This window comes from Pseudochaenichthys georgianus, unplaced genomic scaffold (genome assembly GCF_902827115.2).
Source record: "Pseudochaenichthys georgianus unplaced genomic scaffold, fPseGeo1.2 scaffold_350_arrow_ctg1, whole genome shotgun sequence".
Classification (NCBI taxonomy): Eukaryota; Metazoa; Chordata; class Actinopteri; order Perciformes; family Channichthyidae; genus Pseudochaenichthys; species Pseudochaenichthys georgianus.
The window spans coordinates 121,255-137,587 of NW_027262960.1; the positions used below are offsets into that span (position 1 = coordinate 121,255).

The window sequence follows — 16,333 nt, forward strand, 5'->3', positions numbered from 1 at the left end:
TTATGTGTGTATGTGTAGTCCTGTGTCTCTTTGTAGTCCTTATGTGTGTATTTGTAGTCCTGTGTCTCTTTGTAGTCCTTGTGTGTCTCTTTGTAGTCCTTGTGTGTCTCTTTGTAGTCCTTTAGTGTCTCTTTGTAGTCATTGTGTGTCTCTTTGTAGTCCTTTAGTGTCTCTTTGTAGTCCTTGTGTGTCTCTTTATAGTCACTGTGTCTCTTTGTAGTTCTTGTGTGTCTCTTTGTAGTCCGTGTGTGTCTCTTTGTAGTCCTTGTGTGTCTCTTTGTAGTCACTGTGTCTCTTTGTAGTCCTTGTGTGTCTCTTTGTAGTAATTGTCTCTTTTTGTAGTCCTTTAGTGTCTCTTTGTAGTCATTGTGTCTCTTTGTAGTCCTTGTGTGTCTCTTTGTAGTCCTTTAGTGTCTATTTGTAGTCCTTGTGTGTCTCTTTGTAGTCCTTTAGTGTCTCTTTGCAGTCACTGTGTCTCTTTGTAGTCATTGTGTGTCTCTTTGTAGTCCTTTAGTGTCTCTCTGTAGTCCTTTATTGTCTCTTTGTAGTCCTTGCGTGTCTCTTTGTAGTCCATTAGTGTCTCTTTGTAGTCCTTGTGTGTCTCTTTGTAGTCCTTTAGTGTCTATTTGTAATCATTGTGTCTCTTTGTAGTCCTTTAGTGTCTCTTTGTAGTCATTGTGTGTCTCTTTGTAGTCCTTTAGTGTCTCTCTGTAGTCACTGTGTCTCTTTGTAGTCCTTGTGTGTCTCTTTGTAGTAATTGTCTCTTTTTGTAGTCCTTTAGTGTCTCTTCGTAGTCCGTGTGTGTCTCTTTGTAGTCATTGTGTCTCTTTGTAGTCATTGCGTGTCTCTTTGTAGTCCTTGTGTGTCTCTTTGTAGTCCTTTAGTGTCTCTCTGTAGTCACTGTGTCTCTTTGTAGTCCTTGTGTGTCTCTTTGTAGTAATTGTCTCTTTTGTAGTCCTTTAGTGTCTCTTTGTAGTCCGTGTGTGTCTCTTTGTAGTCATTGTGTCTCTTTGTAGTCATTGCGTGTCTCTTTGTAGTCCTTGTGTGTCTCTTTGTAGTCATTGTGTCTCTTTGTAGTCCTTGCGTGTCTCTTTGTAGTCCTTGTGTGTCTCTTTGTAGTCACTGTGTCTCTTTGTAGTCCTTGTGTGTCTCTTTGTAGTAATTGTCTCTTTTTGTAGTCCTTTAGTGTCTCTTTGTAGTCATTGTGTCTCTTTGTAGTCCTTGTGTGTCTCTTTGTAGTCCTTTAGTGTCTATTTGTAGTCCTTGTGTGTCTCTTTGTAGTCCTTTAGTGTCTCTTTGCAGTCACTGTGTCTCTTTGTAGTCCTTGTGTGTCTCTTTGTAGTCCTTTAGTGTCTCTTTGTAGTCCTTTAGTGTCTCTTTGTAGTCCTTGTGTGTCTCTTTGTAGTCCTTTAGTGTCTCTTTGTAGTCATTGTGTCTCTTTGTAGTCCTTGTGTGTCTCTTTGTAGTCCTTGTGTGTCTCTTTGTAGTCCTTTAGTGTCTCTCTGTAGTCATTGTGTCTCTTTGTAGTCCTTTAGTGTCTCTCTGTAGTCCTTGTGTGTCTCTTTGTAGTCCTTGTGTGTCTCTTTGTAGTCCTTGTGTGTCTCTTTGTAGTCATTGTGTCTCTTTGTAGTCATTGTGTCTCTTTGTAGTCCTTTAGTGTCTCTTTGTAGTCATTGTGTCTCTTTGTAGTCCTTTAGTGTCTCTTTGTAGTCCTTTAGTGTCTCTTTGTAGTCCTTTAGTGTCTCTTTGTAGTCCTTTAGTGTCTCTTTGTAGTTCTTTAGTGTCTCTTTGTAGTCCTTTAGTGTCTCTTTGTAGTCCTTTAGTGTCTCTCTGTAGTCCTTGTGTGTCTCTTTGTAGTCCTTTAGTGTCTCTTTGTAGTCCTTGTGTGTCTCTTTGTAGTCCCTTAGTGTCTCTTTGTAGTCCTTGTGTGTCTCTTTGTAGTCCTTTAGTGTCTCTTTGTAGTCATTGTGTGTCTCTTTGTAGTCATTGTGTGTCTCTTTGTAGTCATTGTGTGTCTCTTTGTAGTCCTTTAGTGTCTCTTTGTAGTCATTGTGTCTCTTTGTAGTCCTTGTGTGTCTCTTTGTAGTCATTGTGTGTCTCTTTGTAGTCCTTTAGTGTCTCTTTGTAGTCATTGTGTCTCTTTGTAGTCCTTTAGTGTCTCTCTGTAGTCCTTGTGTGTCTCTTTGTAGTCCTTTAGTGTCTCTTTGTAGTCCTTGTGTGTCTCTTTGTAGTCCCTTAGTGTCTCTTTGTAGTCCTTGTGTGTCTCTTTGTAGTCATTGTGTCTCTTTGTAGTCCTTTAGTGTCTCTTTGTAGTCATTGTGTGTCTCTTTGTAGTCATTGTGTGTCTCTTTGTAGTCATTGTGTGTCTCTTTGTAGTCCTTTAGTGTCTCTTTGTAGTCATTGTGTCTCTTTGTAGTCCTTGTGTGTCTCTTTGTAGTCATTGTGTGTCTCTTTGTAGTCCTTTAGTGTCTCTTTGTAGTCCATGTGTGTCTCTTTGTAGTCACTTGGTCTCTCCATATAGTTGTTTTGTGGGTTTTTTGTGGTCGTGTTGTATCTTTTTTTGATTAGTTGTTTTGTGTTTATTTGTTGTTGTTGTATGTCTCTGTTGCATGTTGCCACTTTGTGTGTTTTGTTGTTGCTCTGCACTTTGTAGATGTCAGTTTAAAGCTGCGGAGGAAACATTAATCCTGTTGTAACCCTGCTGAGAGGATTAACCTGACACACACACACACACACACACACACACACACACACACACACACACACACACACACACACACACACACACACACACACACACACACACACACACACACACACACACACACACACACACACACACACACACACCGTTTTAATGTTTTTCTTTATTTCTTTACGTTACCATTCCATTCTCAACATCGCAGGTCATGTGATTGCTCGAGAACTCATAATAAATATAACATTAAAAACATTTGAAACTCAATAAATTACAAAAATACATTTAAATAAATAAAACACACTCATACATGTTTACTTTTCCAGATAAACCCGTATTCCCATTTCCCCCACAAATATAACAACTTTTTTCATTTAAATACATTTCTTTTTAGATCAAAACATCACAACTCATCTTTTCCAATTATTACAATGTTCCCTCCAAACAACTGCTATTCTTCAGATGTAACCACATATTCAAATCTGAATATTACACATTTCCCCCCAAATATTATTGTTTCAAAATGAACACATCTTAAAAATCTAAAAATGTATGTTTTGCCTCAAAAAGGCAACTTATCTTTTTGTTTTCAGATTTGTTTGAAGCTTCTCTGAGCACCGGAAAAGCGTTATATAAATATGATGTATCATAAACATCAAAATATTACAATTTGATAGAAATATTACACTTTTTTCCGATTCATTTCCCCTTCCTCACTCCTCCTCTCTGCTCCAGCTGACTGGTATCAACTGCTCCTCCTCCTGCGCCTCCTTTATGATGGAGTAGAGTTTCCTGCAGGTTTCTTGCAGCTCGTTGTTCACCAGCGTGAAGTCGAAGAACTGTTTGTATTTTTCTTCGATCAGAAGGGACGTTTCCTCCAGATCCACAAAGTCCTCCTCCTGCAGGAGCACAGCGAGGAAATGTGAATTAAAGAGAACATTTATCATCCTCCTCTTCATCACTATATCACAGGTCACCTATATATCCAGAGCCTGTCTCTGATTGGCTGAAACACCAAACAGATCATTGCAGCATTACCCATAATCCCCTCTGTTTCCGCCCTATTTCCAAAGTGCTGATTCTCTGTCTGTAGCTTTTACCTTGGTTGCTTATTGGCTAATGGTTGCACAACCCAAAAAAACATTGTGACATCACAAAGTGACCAAAATCTGATCGAAATTAATGTGCTCTTTCAAGGATACAGAAGTGCGCGTGATAACAGAGGTCCAAGTATATGACAGGATGTATGACCTCCTAGAAGAGAACCATTATATGCTGTTATAGTGTTGTAGACAAGACCAGCTTAACCAAGACCAAGTCATGAGCAAGACTTTAAGAGTTCGAGACAGAGTCAAGACAATGACTTTAAGAGTTCGAGACATAGTCAAGACCAAGACTTTAAGAGTTCGAGACAGAGTCAAGACCAAGACTTTAAGAGTTCGAGACAGAGTCAAGACCAAGACTTTAAGAGTTCGACTTTAAGAGGTCGAGACAGAGTCAAGACCAAGACTTTAAGAGTTCGAGACCAAGACTTTAAGAGTTCGAGACCAAGACTTTAAGAGTTAAACTTTAAGAGATCGAGACAGAGTCAAGACCAAGACTTTAAGGGTTCGAGACAGAGTCAAGAGCAAGATTTTAAGTTCGAGACCAAGACGTTAAGAATTCGAGACCAAGACTTTAAGAGTTCGAGACAGAGTCAAGACCAAGACTTTAAGAGTTCGAGACCAAGACTTTGAGAGGTCGAGATCAAGACTTTAAGAGTTCGAGACAGAGTCAAGACCAAGACTTTAAGGGTTCGAGACAGAGTCAAGAGCAAGATTTTAAGTTCGAGACCAAGACTTTAAGAATTCGAGACCAAGACTTTAAGAGTTCGAGACAGAGTCAAGACCAAGACTTTAAGAGTTCGAGACCAATACTTTAAGAGATCGAGATCAAGACTTTAAGAGTTCGAGACAGAGTCAAGACCAAGACTTTAAGAGTTTGAGACAGAGTCAAGACCAAGACTTTAAGTTTGAGACCAAGACTTTAAGAGTTTGAGACCAAGACTTTAAGAGTTCGACTTTAAGAGGTCGAGACAGAGTCAAGACCAAGACTTTAAGAGTTCGAGACCAAGACTTTAAGAGTTAAACTTTAAGAGATCGAGACAGAGTCAAGACCAAGACTTTAAGGGTTCGAGACAGAGTCAAGAGCAAGATTTTAAGTTCGAGACCAAGACGTTAAGAATTTGAGACCAAGACTTTAAGAGTTCGAGACAGAGTCAAGACCAAGACTTTAAGAGTTCTGACCAAGACTTTGAGAGGTCGAGATCAAGACTTTAAGAGTTCGAGACAGAGTCAAGACCAAGACTTTAAGGGTTCGAGACAGAGTCAAGAGCAAGATTTTAAGTTCGAGACCAAGACTTTAAGAATTCGAGACCAAGACTTTAAGAGTTCGAGACAGAGTCAAGACCAAGACTTTAAGAGTTCGAGACCAATACTTTAAGAGTTCGAGACAGAGTCAAGACCAAGACTTTAAGAGTTTGAGACAGAGTCAAGACCAAGACTTTAAGTTTGAGACCAAGACTTTAAGAGTTTGAGACCAAGACTTTAAGTTTGAGACCAAGACTTTAAGAGTTTGAGACCAAGACTTTAAGAGTTCGACTTTAAAAGGTCGAGACAGAGTCAAGAGCAAGACTTTAAGAGATCGAGACCAAGACTTTAAGAGTTCTACTTTAAGAGGTCGAGACAGAGTCAAGAGCAAGACATTAAGTTCAAGAACAAGACTTTAAGAGTTCGAGACCAAGACTTTAAGAGTTCGACTTTAAGAGGTCGAGACAGAGTCAAGACCAAGACTTTAAGAGATAGAGACCAAGACTTTAAGAGTTCGACTTTACGAGGTCAAGACAGAGTAAAGACCAAGACTTTAAGAGATAGAGACCAAGACTTTAAGAGTTCGAGACAGAGTCAAGACCAAGACTTTAAGAGTTCGAGACAGAGTCAAGACCAAGACTTTAAGTTTGAGACCAAGACTTTAAGAGTTTGAGACCAAGACTTTAAGAGTTTGACTTTAAGAGGTCAAGACAGAGTCAAGAGCAAGACTTTAAGAGATCGAGACCAAGACTTTAAGAGTTCTACTTTAAGAGGTCGAGATAGAGTCAAGAGCAAGACATTAAGTTCAAGACCAAGACTTTAAGAGTTTGAGACCAAGACTTTAAGAGTTCGACTTTAAGAGGTCGAGACAGAGTCAAGACCAAGACTTTAAGAGATAAAGACCAAGACTTTAAGAGATAAAGACCAAGACATTAAGAGTTCGACTTTAAGAGGTCGAGACAGAGTCAAGACCAAGACTTTAAGAGATAGAGACCAAGACTTTAAGATTTCGACTTTACGAGGTCAAGACAGAGTAAAGACCAAGACTTTAAGAGTTTGAGATCGAGTCAAGACCAAGACCGGTCTTGTGTACTACAACACTAGCTTTAGACATATGATAGCTCTGTTACAGTCTCTATTGTTTAATATGAATGTATTCCGTATTTCTCTTGTATTTCTTTATTTCCCCCTCACCCTGAACTCTCGTGTCTCTCTGCAGCTCAACAGGATTCGGGCGTTTCTCCGAGTTTCTCTGAGCCGGTCGGCGGCCGGAGGTTTGATGAAGATCACGAACGGCTTCAGCTTCTTTGAGCGCAGCGGCTGGATGCTCTACAACAACAACAACAACAACAATTACATTCCTGGAATTTAGTCCACATTGCCAATATAGATTTTCTACAATATGTTAACTTCATTATATCTCCTGTGATGCTCTCTATGTATTAATGTTGTATTCAATTATTTTATTTACCATCTTATTTCTTTCATTAATTTGCATTCAATACATTTGAAGGTTCTAAAATCAGTCCAAAATGTAGCATCCTGTTACCTGTATTTAATGATTGAAATAAATACATGTTATTGATATTATTATTGATATTTGATTCTCACGTGTGGCTCCACGTCGATGATGCACATCCGTCCTCGTCTCAGGACGTCGTCGATGGAGTCGGTGCTCGTCCCGTAGAGCTGACCTTTAAACTCTCCGTACTCTACAAACCTACACACACACACACACACACACACACACACACACACACACACCACACACACACACACACACACACACACACACACACACACACACACACACACACACACACACACACACACACACACACACACACACACACACACACACACACACACACACACACACACACACACACACACACACACACACACACACACACACACACACACACACACACACACACACACACACACACACACACACACACACACACACACACACACACACACACACACACACAGACAGACAGACAGACAGACAGACGGACACTCAGACGGACGAACGGACAGACACACACATAAGGCAAAGATAATTACAATATAAAATGAATGGAGAAAATTGTAATAATAAAATACGATTAAATACAAAAATTAAAGTTAAAGTTATTTGCTCTTCTCACCTGTGGTTACAGACCATGTACTCGAACAGCTCTCTGGTGATGAAGTGATATTCTCTTCCTGTCTGCTCTCCCGCTCTCATTGGACGAGTGGTGTCTACAGGAAGTGACCGACAGCCAATCAAATCTTAGTATTCACCTCCATGTTTTTCAATATATATATATATTATTTTTTTTAAATGTTAAATTTCTTATTTTGTATTATCGGGATTGTAAGCAGTCAAAATAAATTCTAAACCGACAATAACCTCACACTATACAGTTAGACATGTTCAGTTAGGGAGGTCACCTACGAGGGACGGGACTCTGGAAGCTGGACGGGTTCAGTTTGATCAGATTCTTCCTCAGTTCATTCACTCCAACCCGGGTCGCACCTGCACACAGGAAGCACGATGAGAAGCAGTCAAAATAAACTCTTCAGAACACGTCTCATTGTTTCTGACAGCAACGTTTCTGATTGGCCCGTGGGTGTAAAGCCCGCCCACATTTTAGTAATGTGGTCATGACGCAGAAAATCTGGATCAGCTCCGTTGTTCCCTGTTTTTAGAGATGTGGGTACGGAGGAGAAGAGAGAGGGGTTTATTTCCTGATACTTTGAGAGTCTCCTGACACACCGGGGACACACCGGGGACACACCAGGGACACATGGTGATGTAGAGAAGACATCACTTTGTTAGTCTCCTGACACGCCGGGAACACACAGGGGACACACTGGGGACACACCAGGGACACACCGGGGACACATCGTGATGTAGAGAAGACATCACTTTGTTAGTCTCCTGACATACCGGGGACACACTGGGGACACACCAGGGACACACCGGGGACATATCGTGATGTAGAGAAGACATCATTTTGTTAGTCTCCTGATACACCGGGGACGACACACCGGGGACGACACACCGGGGACACACCGGGGACACATCGTGATGTAGAGAAGACATCACTTTGTTAGTCTCCTGACACGCCGGGGACACACCGGGGACACATAGTGATGTAGAAAAGACATCAGGAAGTGACTTTTGCATACTAGGGGACTTTTAATCTATCTTTGTCTCTTTACTTTTGCCGTAACAATGCACATGTCCCCCTCCCCGTCTCAGGTAAAGATACTGTATATTGAGATGTGATGAACCTGACCCACAGTATTGATGCATTAATGTTATTCTTAATGTTTGTGGTGGGGGGGGTTATTTCCCCGGGCCTCACCGAGCAGGATGATGAGGCGGTGGTTCTCCTGGGGGGGGCGCTGGTACATAGCCACCTCCTCGTAGGGGGGGCAGAGGGAGCTGGTTTCGGGGGAGCAGGAGCTGCAGGACTGACGCCTCCTTCTGTACGACGTGCGCCTCCACAGACGGAAACTACGCCGGAAACCAGCTGGGGAACGTCAAGAAAAAATGTAGTTTAAATTACAAAAAATTACAAAAAAATTACAAGTAAATTACAAATAAATTAGAAATAAATTAGAAATAAATTGGAAATAAATTGGAAATAAATTACAAATAAATTACAAATAAATTGGAAATAAATTGGAAATAAATTGGAAATAAATTACAAATAAATTGGAAATAAATTGGAAATAAATTGGAAATAAATTACAAATAAATTGGAAATGAATTGGAAATAAATTGGAAATAAATTGGAAATAGATTACAAATAAATCACATTTAGCGGCCGGTTTTATCCAGAGCGACTTACAATAAGTACTATTCATCTGTTTGGTTCCAACATTATTATCTATAATTAGAATAAACAGTATTTCACTTTACATTCTCTTCTTGTTTATCTTGCTCTATTTACATGTATTTGTTTGTAATGTGTAATAGAATTGTTTATTTCTACTCTTTTAATTTCTACTTATGTGCAAACATTTCCCAAATTGGGATCAATAAAGTACATCTTATCTTATCTTATGTATATATGCAACATTTAGCTTATTGTTGTTTTCTTACATCAAACAAACAAATAAACCTAAAACAAACAAACTTATATTCCCTTTAAACTGTGGGTTTTCTCTGGAAGTTTTTTCTTGTACGATGTGAGGGTCTAAGGACAGAGGGTCTGAGGACAGAGGGTCTGAGGACAGAGGGTCTGAGGACAGAGGGTCTGGGGACAGAGGGTCTAAGGACAGAGGGTCTAAGGACAGGGGGTCTAAGGACAGAGGGTCTAAGGACAGGGGGTCTAAGGACAGAGGGTTTAAGGACAGAGGGTCCGAGGACAGAGGGTCTAAGGACAGAGGGTCTAAGGACAGAGGGTCTGAGGACAGAGGGTCTAAGGACAGAGGGTCTAAGGACAGGGGGTCTAAGGACAGGGGGTCTAAGGACAGAGGGTCTAAGGACAGAGGGTCTGAAGACAGAGGGTCTAAGGACAGAGGGTCTGAGGACAAAGGGTCTAAGGACAGAGGGTCTAAGGACAGAGGGTCTAAGGACAGAGGGTCTGAGGACAGAGCGTCTAAGGACAGAGGGTCTAAGGACAGAGGGTCTGAGGACAGAGCGTCTAAGGATAGAGGGTCTGAGGACAGAGGGTCTAAGGACAGAGGATCTGTGCTGTTGTATTTGCTGTAAAGTGTCTCTACTGTAGGCTATTTTTATTTTATGTACAGCACTTCGGCTCCACCAAACATCGTTTATAAATGTGCTATATAAATAAAACTTGATTTGATTTATATACTTAAATAAATAATCTAAATCGTGTCTCACCGAGGTAAATCCCATCAGTGACATCAGAGTCCGCCTCGTCTGAAGGAAGAAGACATTCACACTAAAGTACATTTTACTGAGCTCATAGGGAAACTGAAAATGCATGAAATAAAACATTTAACAAGTAATAGAACAACTGGTTTCATCCTGACGTGCTGTACCTGTTGCCGGACAGTTTCCATCAGCAGGTGTTTGAATGTTATCTGAAATGAAAGCACGTTGTTTCAGCAGCTCTCACTTTAACAGATAGGGTAATCATGATGAAGGAATAAAGTCTGGTCTCACCAGCGCTCCCTCCCACGGTCACTGAGGACAGAAACACAGACTTAACATGTGATTACAATCTCTTCATGTACAGCAGGGATATGCACTGTTGTAGTTCAGAGAAGCATAAGGTGAGGAGACGCAGAGAGACATTTAACAGCATTCCCCCTCATACGGCGCCAGGAGGACGCTCAGAAGGACGCTCAGAAGGACGCTCAGGAGGATGCTCAGGAGGACGCTCAGGAGGAAGTCAAAATATCAGGAATACATAACAAATGTTGAAGATTGATTTAAAATATTGAGAATTAATTAAAAATATTGAGAATAAATCTAAATTGTCAGGAATACATAAACAATGTGGAGATTTAATTATAAATATTGAGAATTATTTTTAAAATATTGAGAATTAATCAAAAATATTGAGAATAGAATACAAATGTTGAATGTGGAGGATACTTTTGAAGTTTTAAGAACACATTTGAAACGTAGAGAATAAAAGAAACATGTCCAAAATCAAATAGAGTTTCAATGTTGAGGATAAAGTCAAAATATAGAGAATAAAACAGACATTTTGAGTTAAAAAATAAAGTAAAAAGTGTCGAGAAACTTTCCAAACGAAATCAAACTAACATAACGTCATCTCCACTTCTTCATAAAACAACATTTATATTTCAACGTTTCCCCACTTATGCCTGACACACTTACCTTAAAGGTGGGGTAGGTAATTCGTAATTTTGTTGTATGTTTATGTATGTTTTGAGTGTGTGAGGACCCCAGGAAGAATAGCCAATGTTCATGCTAGTGCTAATGGGGATCCTAATAAAGACATAAAGACATAAAGACATAATTTCAGAGAAAGCAGCTCGAGTGCGCTAGAATTTTGAAAATACTCTAGAGGCTTCTCAATTCTTAAATTTCCCCTCCTCGACTCCCCTCCTCGAGACATAGTCCCGCCCACAGGAGATGCGAGCGGAGGACCGAGGAGTCGAGGAGGGGAAATTTGAGTATTGAGAAGCCTCTACAGTCGGAAGAAATCTGCCACTTCCTCACAGAGCCCCTCCTCCAACACACAGGAACGCACACATGACCAATGAGGGCAGAGATCAGTGTGTGCCCAGATGGAAGGCTGACAGGCAGGTAGGCCATCCAGTTACTTTAGCCGGCTCAGATGATTGGTCAAGCTTTTTACAGCGCCACGGCTTCAAAGCACTTCAGATATTCATTGCTATCGGGACGTTGAGAGCATTCCATGCAATATACCAACAAGTGTATCTCGAGCCGGTTTCTCTAACTTACCAACCCCACCTTAAACAATCATGTTTTTGAATCTGTGTCGTACTGAAGTATTAAAACGGTTTCCTGCAGACTGTAGATCATAAATATTAAATACACATAGATAATGGGTAATAAACAAAGACTCACGGGGTTTGATGCAGGTGTGAACCTGAAGGGGCTGGGACCACCAATTCTCCCTCTGCTTACTGAAGAGAGGAAGACACAACTGTTAACTTCCTATCAGACCAAATGAGTGCTTTATTAATCCCTAAGTAGGACTCTTTTGGAACAGCAGCATGTTCAAAATAAACAGTGAATACAGTAGATATTTAGCTTCACACAGCTAAGTATACTACTTTCATAAACGTGCAGTTCAACTCCCTCACCTCTGAACACACACACCGTTAGAAGTTAAGATGGACTTTTATTAATCCTCGTAGGGAAATTGTTTCTCTGCATTCGACCCATCCTAGTGTTAGGAGCAGTGGGCTGCCATTTTGAACGGCGCCCGGGGAGCAGTGTGGGGAACGATGCCTTGCTCAGGGACACCTCGGTAGCACTTGGTCTTGCCGGGACTTGAACTGGTGACCTTCCAGTTGCCAAGCCAAGTCCCTATCGACTTCGCCACCACCGCCCATGTTCTATGTTAGTTAGAACATCTTTAACACTATGCAGATGACACCCATATTTACCTTTCTATATCTCAACACCGTTAACCCACATAAGTGATACCAGACGCACCTGGATACACCGTAAACATCAGTACACAGTGTGCTACGGCTCGCCAGCATGCTTATCTAGCCTGAGGAAATGATCTCCATTGTTGTTGTCATTTCAGATCGCACACATTTGTATTTAATGACCACTTCTTGTTTGTTGGTATTTAGTCCACCTGTTGTTTGTACGACACGGAGGGTGAGCTCATTTTCTGTTGAACGTGTGGTCCTCTTTGAGTTATGTTTGTTTGAGTTATTAAACTTCGTTAAGCTCTAACTTCAGTACGTCTCTTTTACTGATAGAGGCTGTTCATTGGGAGATTTGACGCAACAATGCTGTTTTTATTCATTTAAATGCAACACTACAGTTATTATATCGATGTAAATATGATTATCTAATCACCTCCGGAGCATGCTAGCGGAGGGGATGATCCCGGCGCAGGTGGTGGAAGAGGAGGGGGAGGAGCTTATATTCGTGGGGGAGGAGCTTATCTTCCTAGCCTGCCACCACCTGGCGTCGCTCTGATCCACGACCTGCAGCAGCTCTCCTCGGCTGAACATCATGCCTGCAGAGGGGCAGGGGCTGCAGGTGTCCAGCAGGGGGCAGTAGTCCACCATCGCCTTCATGAACACCTGGGGGGGAGAAGAAGAAGAAAGAATCAGAATCAGAATCAGAAACAGAATCAGAAACAGAATCAGAATCAGAAACAGAATCAGATTCAGAATCAGAAACAGAAACAGAATCAGAAACAGAAACAGAAACAGAATCAGAATTAGAAACAGAATCAGAAACAGAATCAGAATTAGAAACAGAATCAGAAACAGAATCAGAAACAGAAACAGAATTCTAATTGTGTTTTTGGTTTTCAAAATTATGACTTTTTTCAAAATTCTGACTTTTTTCTGCCTCTTTATAATTCTGAAAAAAAAGGCAGAACATTCTGACTTCTACCTAAACAAAAATCACTTCTGATCAAATCTCATCTTTGTTTTTCAGTGTTACAAATCTGCCTTTTTTGCTCAGAACTGAAAATCCCCTCTGGTCAGATCTCAACTTGGTGGCCCTTAACCCTCTTCTGCCTGAATTGGTTTTGGAGTTCTGTATTTTTAAAGTGCGTTATGAAAACAATGAGAGAAAGAACCTGAAACTGGCAGAGCACTCACCGTCTTCTGGCTGTTTCCGCTGCTCTGCGCTGCATCAGGAATGACTTTAAACAGGATCGTTCCATGGGAGTTCATCTGCAAAAACAGCATGTAGTTAAAGACAGATACACTTAGTACAAGACAGTTTCATATTGTGCACTGATTGTCGTCTTGTCCTCGACTGAAGTTGCTATCCTATGCCATCCCTGGGCTTTATTTATTAATATTTCAATACAGTGGAGGAAATAAGTATTTCATCCCTTGCAGATTTTGTAAGTTTACCCACTTACAAAGAAATGAACAGTCTATACTTGTAATCGTAGTTTTATTTTAACAGTGAGAGTAAGAATAACAAAAAGAACATCCCGAAATTGACCTTATCTAAAAGATAAAAAATGTATTTGCATTGAACTGTGTGAAATTTGATCCTCTCGCAGAACATGTGTTAGTACTTGGCGGAGAAACCCTTGTTGGACACACAGAGGTCACACAGAGGTCACACAGAGGTCACACAGAGGTCAGATGCTTCTTGTAGTTGGTCTGCAGGTCTGTGCACATCTCAGGAAGGATGTTGGTCCACTCCTCTCTGAAGACCCTCTCCAAATCCTTCAGGTTTCCAGGCTGATGCTTGGCCTCTGGAAGCTTCAGCTCCCTCCACGGATGGTCCGGAGACTGGCTAGGCCCCTCCCTCCCCTAAATGTGCTTCTTCTTTAGCCCCCCCTGTGTCGCCTTGGCCGTATGTTCAGGGTCATTGTCCTGCTGGAAGACCCTCCATGACCCATTACAGTGTCCTGGCTGAGGGAAGGAGGCTATCAGCCAAGATGTTACGGTACATGTCCCCGTCCACCCTCTCCTCGATGCAGGGAAGTGGTCCTGTCCCCTTAGCAGAGGAACACCCCCAAAGCAGAATGTTTCCACCTCCATGCCGGACGGGTGGTGTTCCTCCAAACACGGCGTGTCAAGTTGATGCCAAAGATTGTAATTTTGGTCTCATCTGAACACACCACCTTCTCCCAAGCCTTCTCTGAATCATTCAGATGTTCATTTGCAAACTTCAGACGGGCCGTTCATGTTCTTCTTGAGCAGGAGACCTTCAGGCGCTGCAGGATTTGATCCATTATGGTGTCGTGTGCTACCAATAGCTTTCTTGGTGACTGTGGTCCCAGCTGCCTTGAGATACCCCACGGGGCGAGATCTTGTGTGGAGCCCCGGACCGAGGGCGATTGGTTGTTGATGATGCCCATATTTTATTCCATTTTCAAATAATGGCACCAACAGTTGTCTCCTTCTCCCCAAGCTGCTCTCTGATGGTCTTGCAGCCGATCCCAGCCTGGTGCAGGTCTACAATCTCCTCTTTAGTCTCACCCATGGTGGAGAGGTTGGAATCTGATTGGTTGATTCTGTGGACAGGTGTCTTTTATACAGGTAACAAGTTGATATTAGGAGTACTTTGTCAAAGGAAGAGGACTCATGTAACCGGTCTGTGGGAGCCAGAACCCGTGTTGGTTGCTCGGCGATCAAATACTTATTTCACAGAGTTAAATGCAAATCTATTTTTATCTTTTATATAATGTCAATTTCCCCCCCGGTGACTCACCAGTATCTGGATGACCTGCTCCGGCTCCAGACCGGCAACCGGGTTCCCGTTCACCTCCACCAGCAGATCCCCAGCGTGGAGGAGTCCTCACACACACACACACACACACACACACACACACACACACACACACACACACACACACACACACACACACACACACACACACACACACACACACACACACACACACACACACACACACACACACACACACACACACACACACACACACACACACACACACACACACACACACACACACACACACACACACACACACACACACACACACACACACACACACACACACACACACACACACACTTTATTACCTCACATATTATCTCTAGTATTGTTTGGTAATAAACACTTAATTAAAGAACAGTTCCCACTCACTGCTGCGGTCGGCCAGGCCTCCGTGGATCACCCTCGCGATGTAGATGGCTCCCGTCTCCTCGTCCCTCCTTATCGTCGCGCCCTGACACCGGAACAGTTACTGCAGATTAAACAACCAGCTCTGATGAAATATAGGGAAACATTCAATGGGAAGGATAACAATGGAGGATGGGATGAACGCTACTGGTTCCTGAAGCTCTTAAAGCGAGGTGATGGATACACATGAGTAGTTTGTAGATATTTAACAGGCATACTAAACTTTAAATGCTAAAACAGTCTGCTGAGCCAGAGGTATAATCATTTGTATTCCACACATACGTACTCCCTGTGCCTACATTACCCACAATGCAACTCTCCCTCTGACATTTCGGTGGGAAACTCATGTATTATGCTCGTTAGCAGCTAATGTAGCCTTCAGCACGTAAGAACAGCAGGCTACGGCGGCCATTAAACAAATATTTCTTTACTTTACACCTCTGGATATTTTAAATGTTGATACCTTTAGTGACAGCCTTAAAAGGACATTGATCACACTTCACACAGCTCCCTACATATTTATGATACAAGCTGTAAAACTATCCAACAGCTGGAAACACCATAAGTTAGAACATCTTTAAAATGCATTAACAGAATGCAGACGACACCCACATTTACCTTTCTACATCCCAGAATAACCACCGTCCGTTAAAATGACTGGAGGGTTTGTTTGTATTTCCTTTGACTATTTATAGGCAAACTAAGATAAGAAAAACTCAGACTAACATATTGTCAGGAATAATAAACGGCATTATGAACGACAAGGATGAAATGAGAGATGACGGTTGAGAAAATGTAATTCCTCTGTACCTTTAAATAATGGCTTTGACTATTCGGTTGATAAATCCAGTTCTTCATGAGTGTTAGTTGTCCAAAAACTGAAAAAGATCAGTATCCTTCTGGTATAGAATTGAACGTAGTTACTAGTTGGGATATAGCTGTACATATAAAGGTATTTTAGTCGGAGTCTGTTTTTAACGCTACGGTAGATAAGGAGAGGAGGCGGTT

General features: G+C 41.6%; 1 protein-coding gene across 1 annotated transcript in view; it reads right to left on the bottom strand.

Moving 5' to 3' along the window:
* Positions 1-3,411: 3,411 nt before the first annotated feature.
* The window catches only part of LOC117442203 (MAGUK p55 subfamily member 4-like), a 27,452-nt gene continuing 14,530 nt past the window's right edge, over positions 3,412-16,333 (bottom strand). Inside the window, exons 3-16 of the mRNA XM_034078204.1 lie at positions 15,290-15,371; positions 14,891-14,976; positions 13,315-13,389; positions 12,554-12,783; positions 11,582-11,640; positions 10,181-10,201; positions 10,057-10,098; positions 9,896-9,934; positions 8,406-8,573; positions 7,490-7,570; positions 7,200-7,293; positions 6,658-6,766; positions 6,241-6,375; positions 3,412-3,597 (exon numbers count right to left, since the gene is read on the bottom strand). Of these exons, the coding sequence (XP_033934095.1) occupies positions 3,412-3,597; positions 6,241-6,375; positions 6,658-6,766; positions 7,200-7,293; positions 7,490-7,570; positions 8,406-8,573; positions 9,896-9,934; positions 10,057-10,098; positions 10,181-10,201; positions 11,582-11,640; positions 12,554-12,783; positions 13,315-13,389; positions 14,891-14,976; positions 15,290-15,371 (1,407 nt within the window). The remainder of the gene's footprint in view (positions 3,598-6,240; positions 6,376-6,657; positions 6,767-7,199; positions 7,294-7,489; positions 7,571-8,405; positions 8,574-9,895; positions 9,935-10,056; positions 10,099-10,180; positions 10,202-11,581; positions 11,641-12,553; positions 12,784-13,314; positions 13,390-14,890; positions 14,977-15,289; positions 15,372-16,333) is intronic.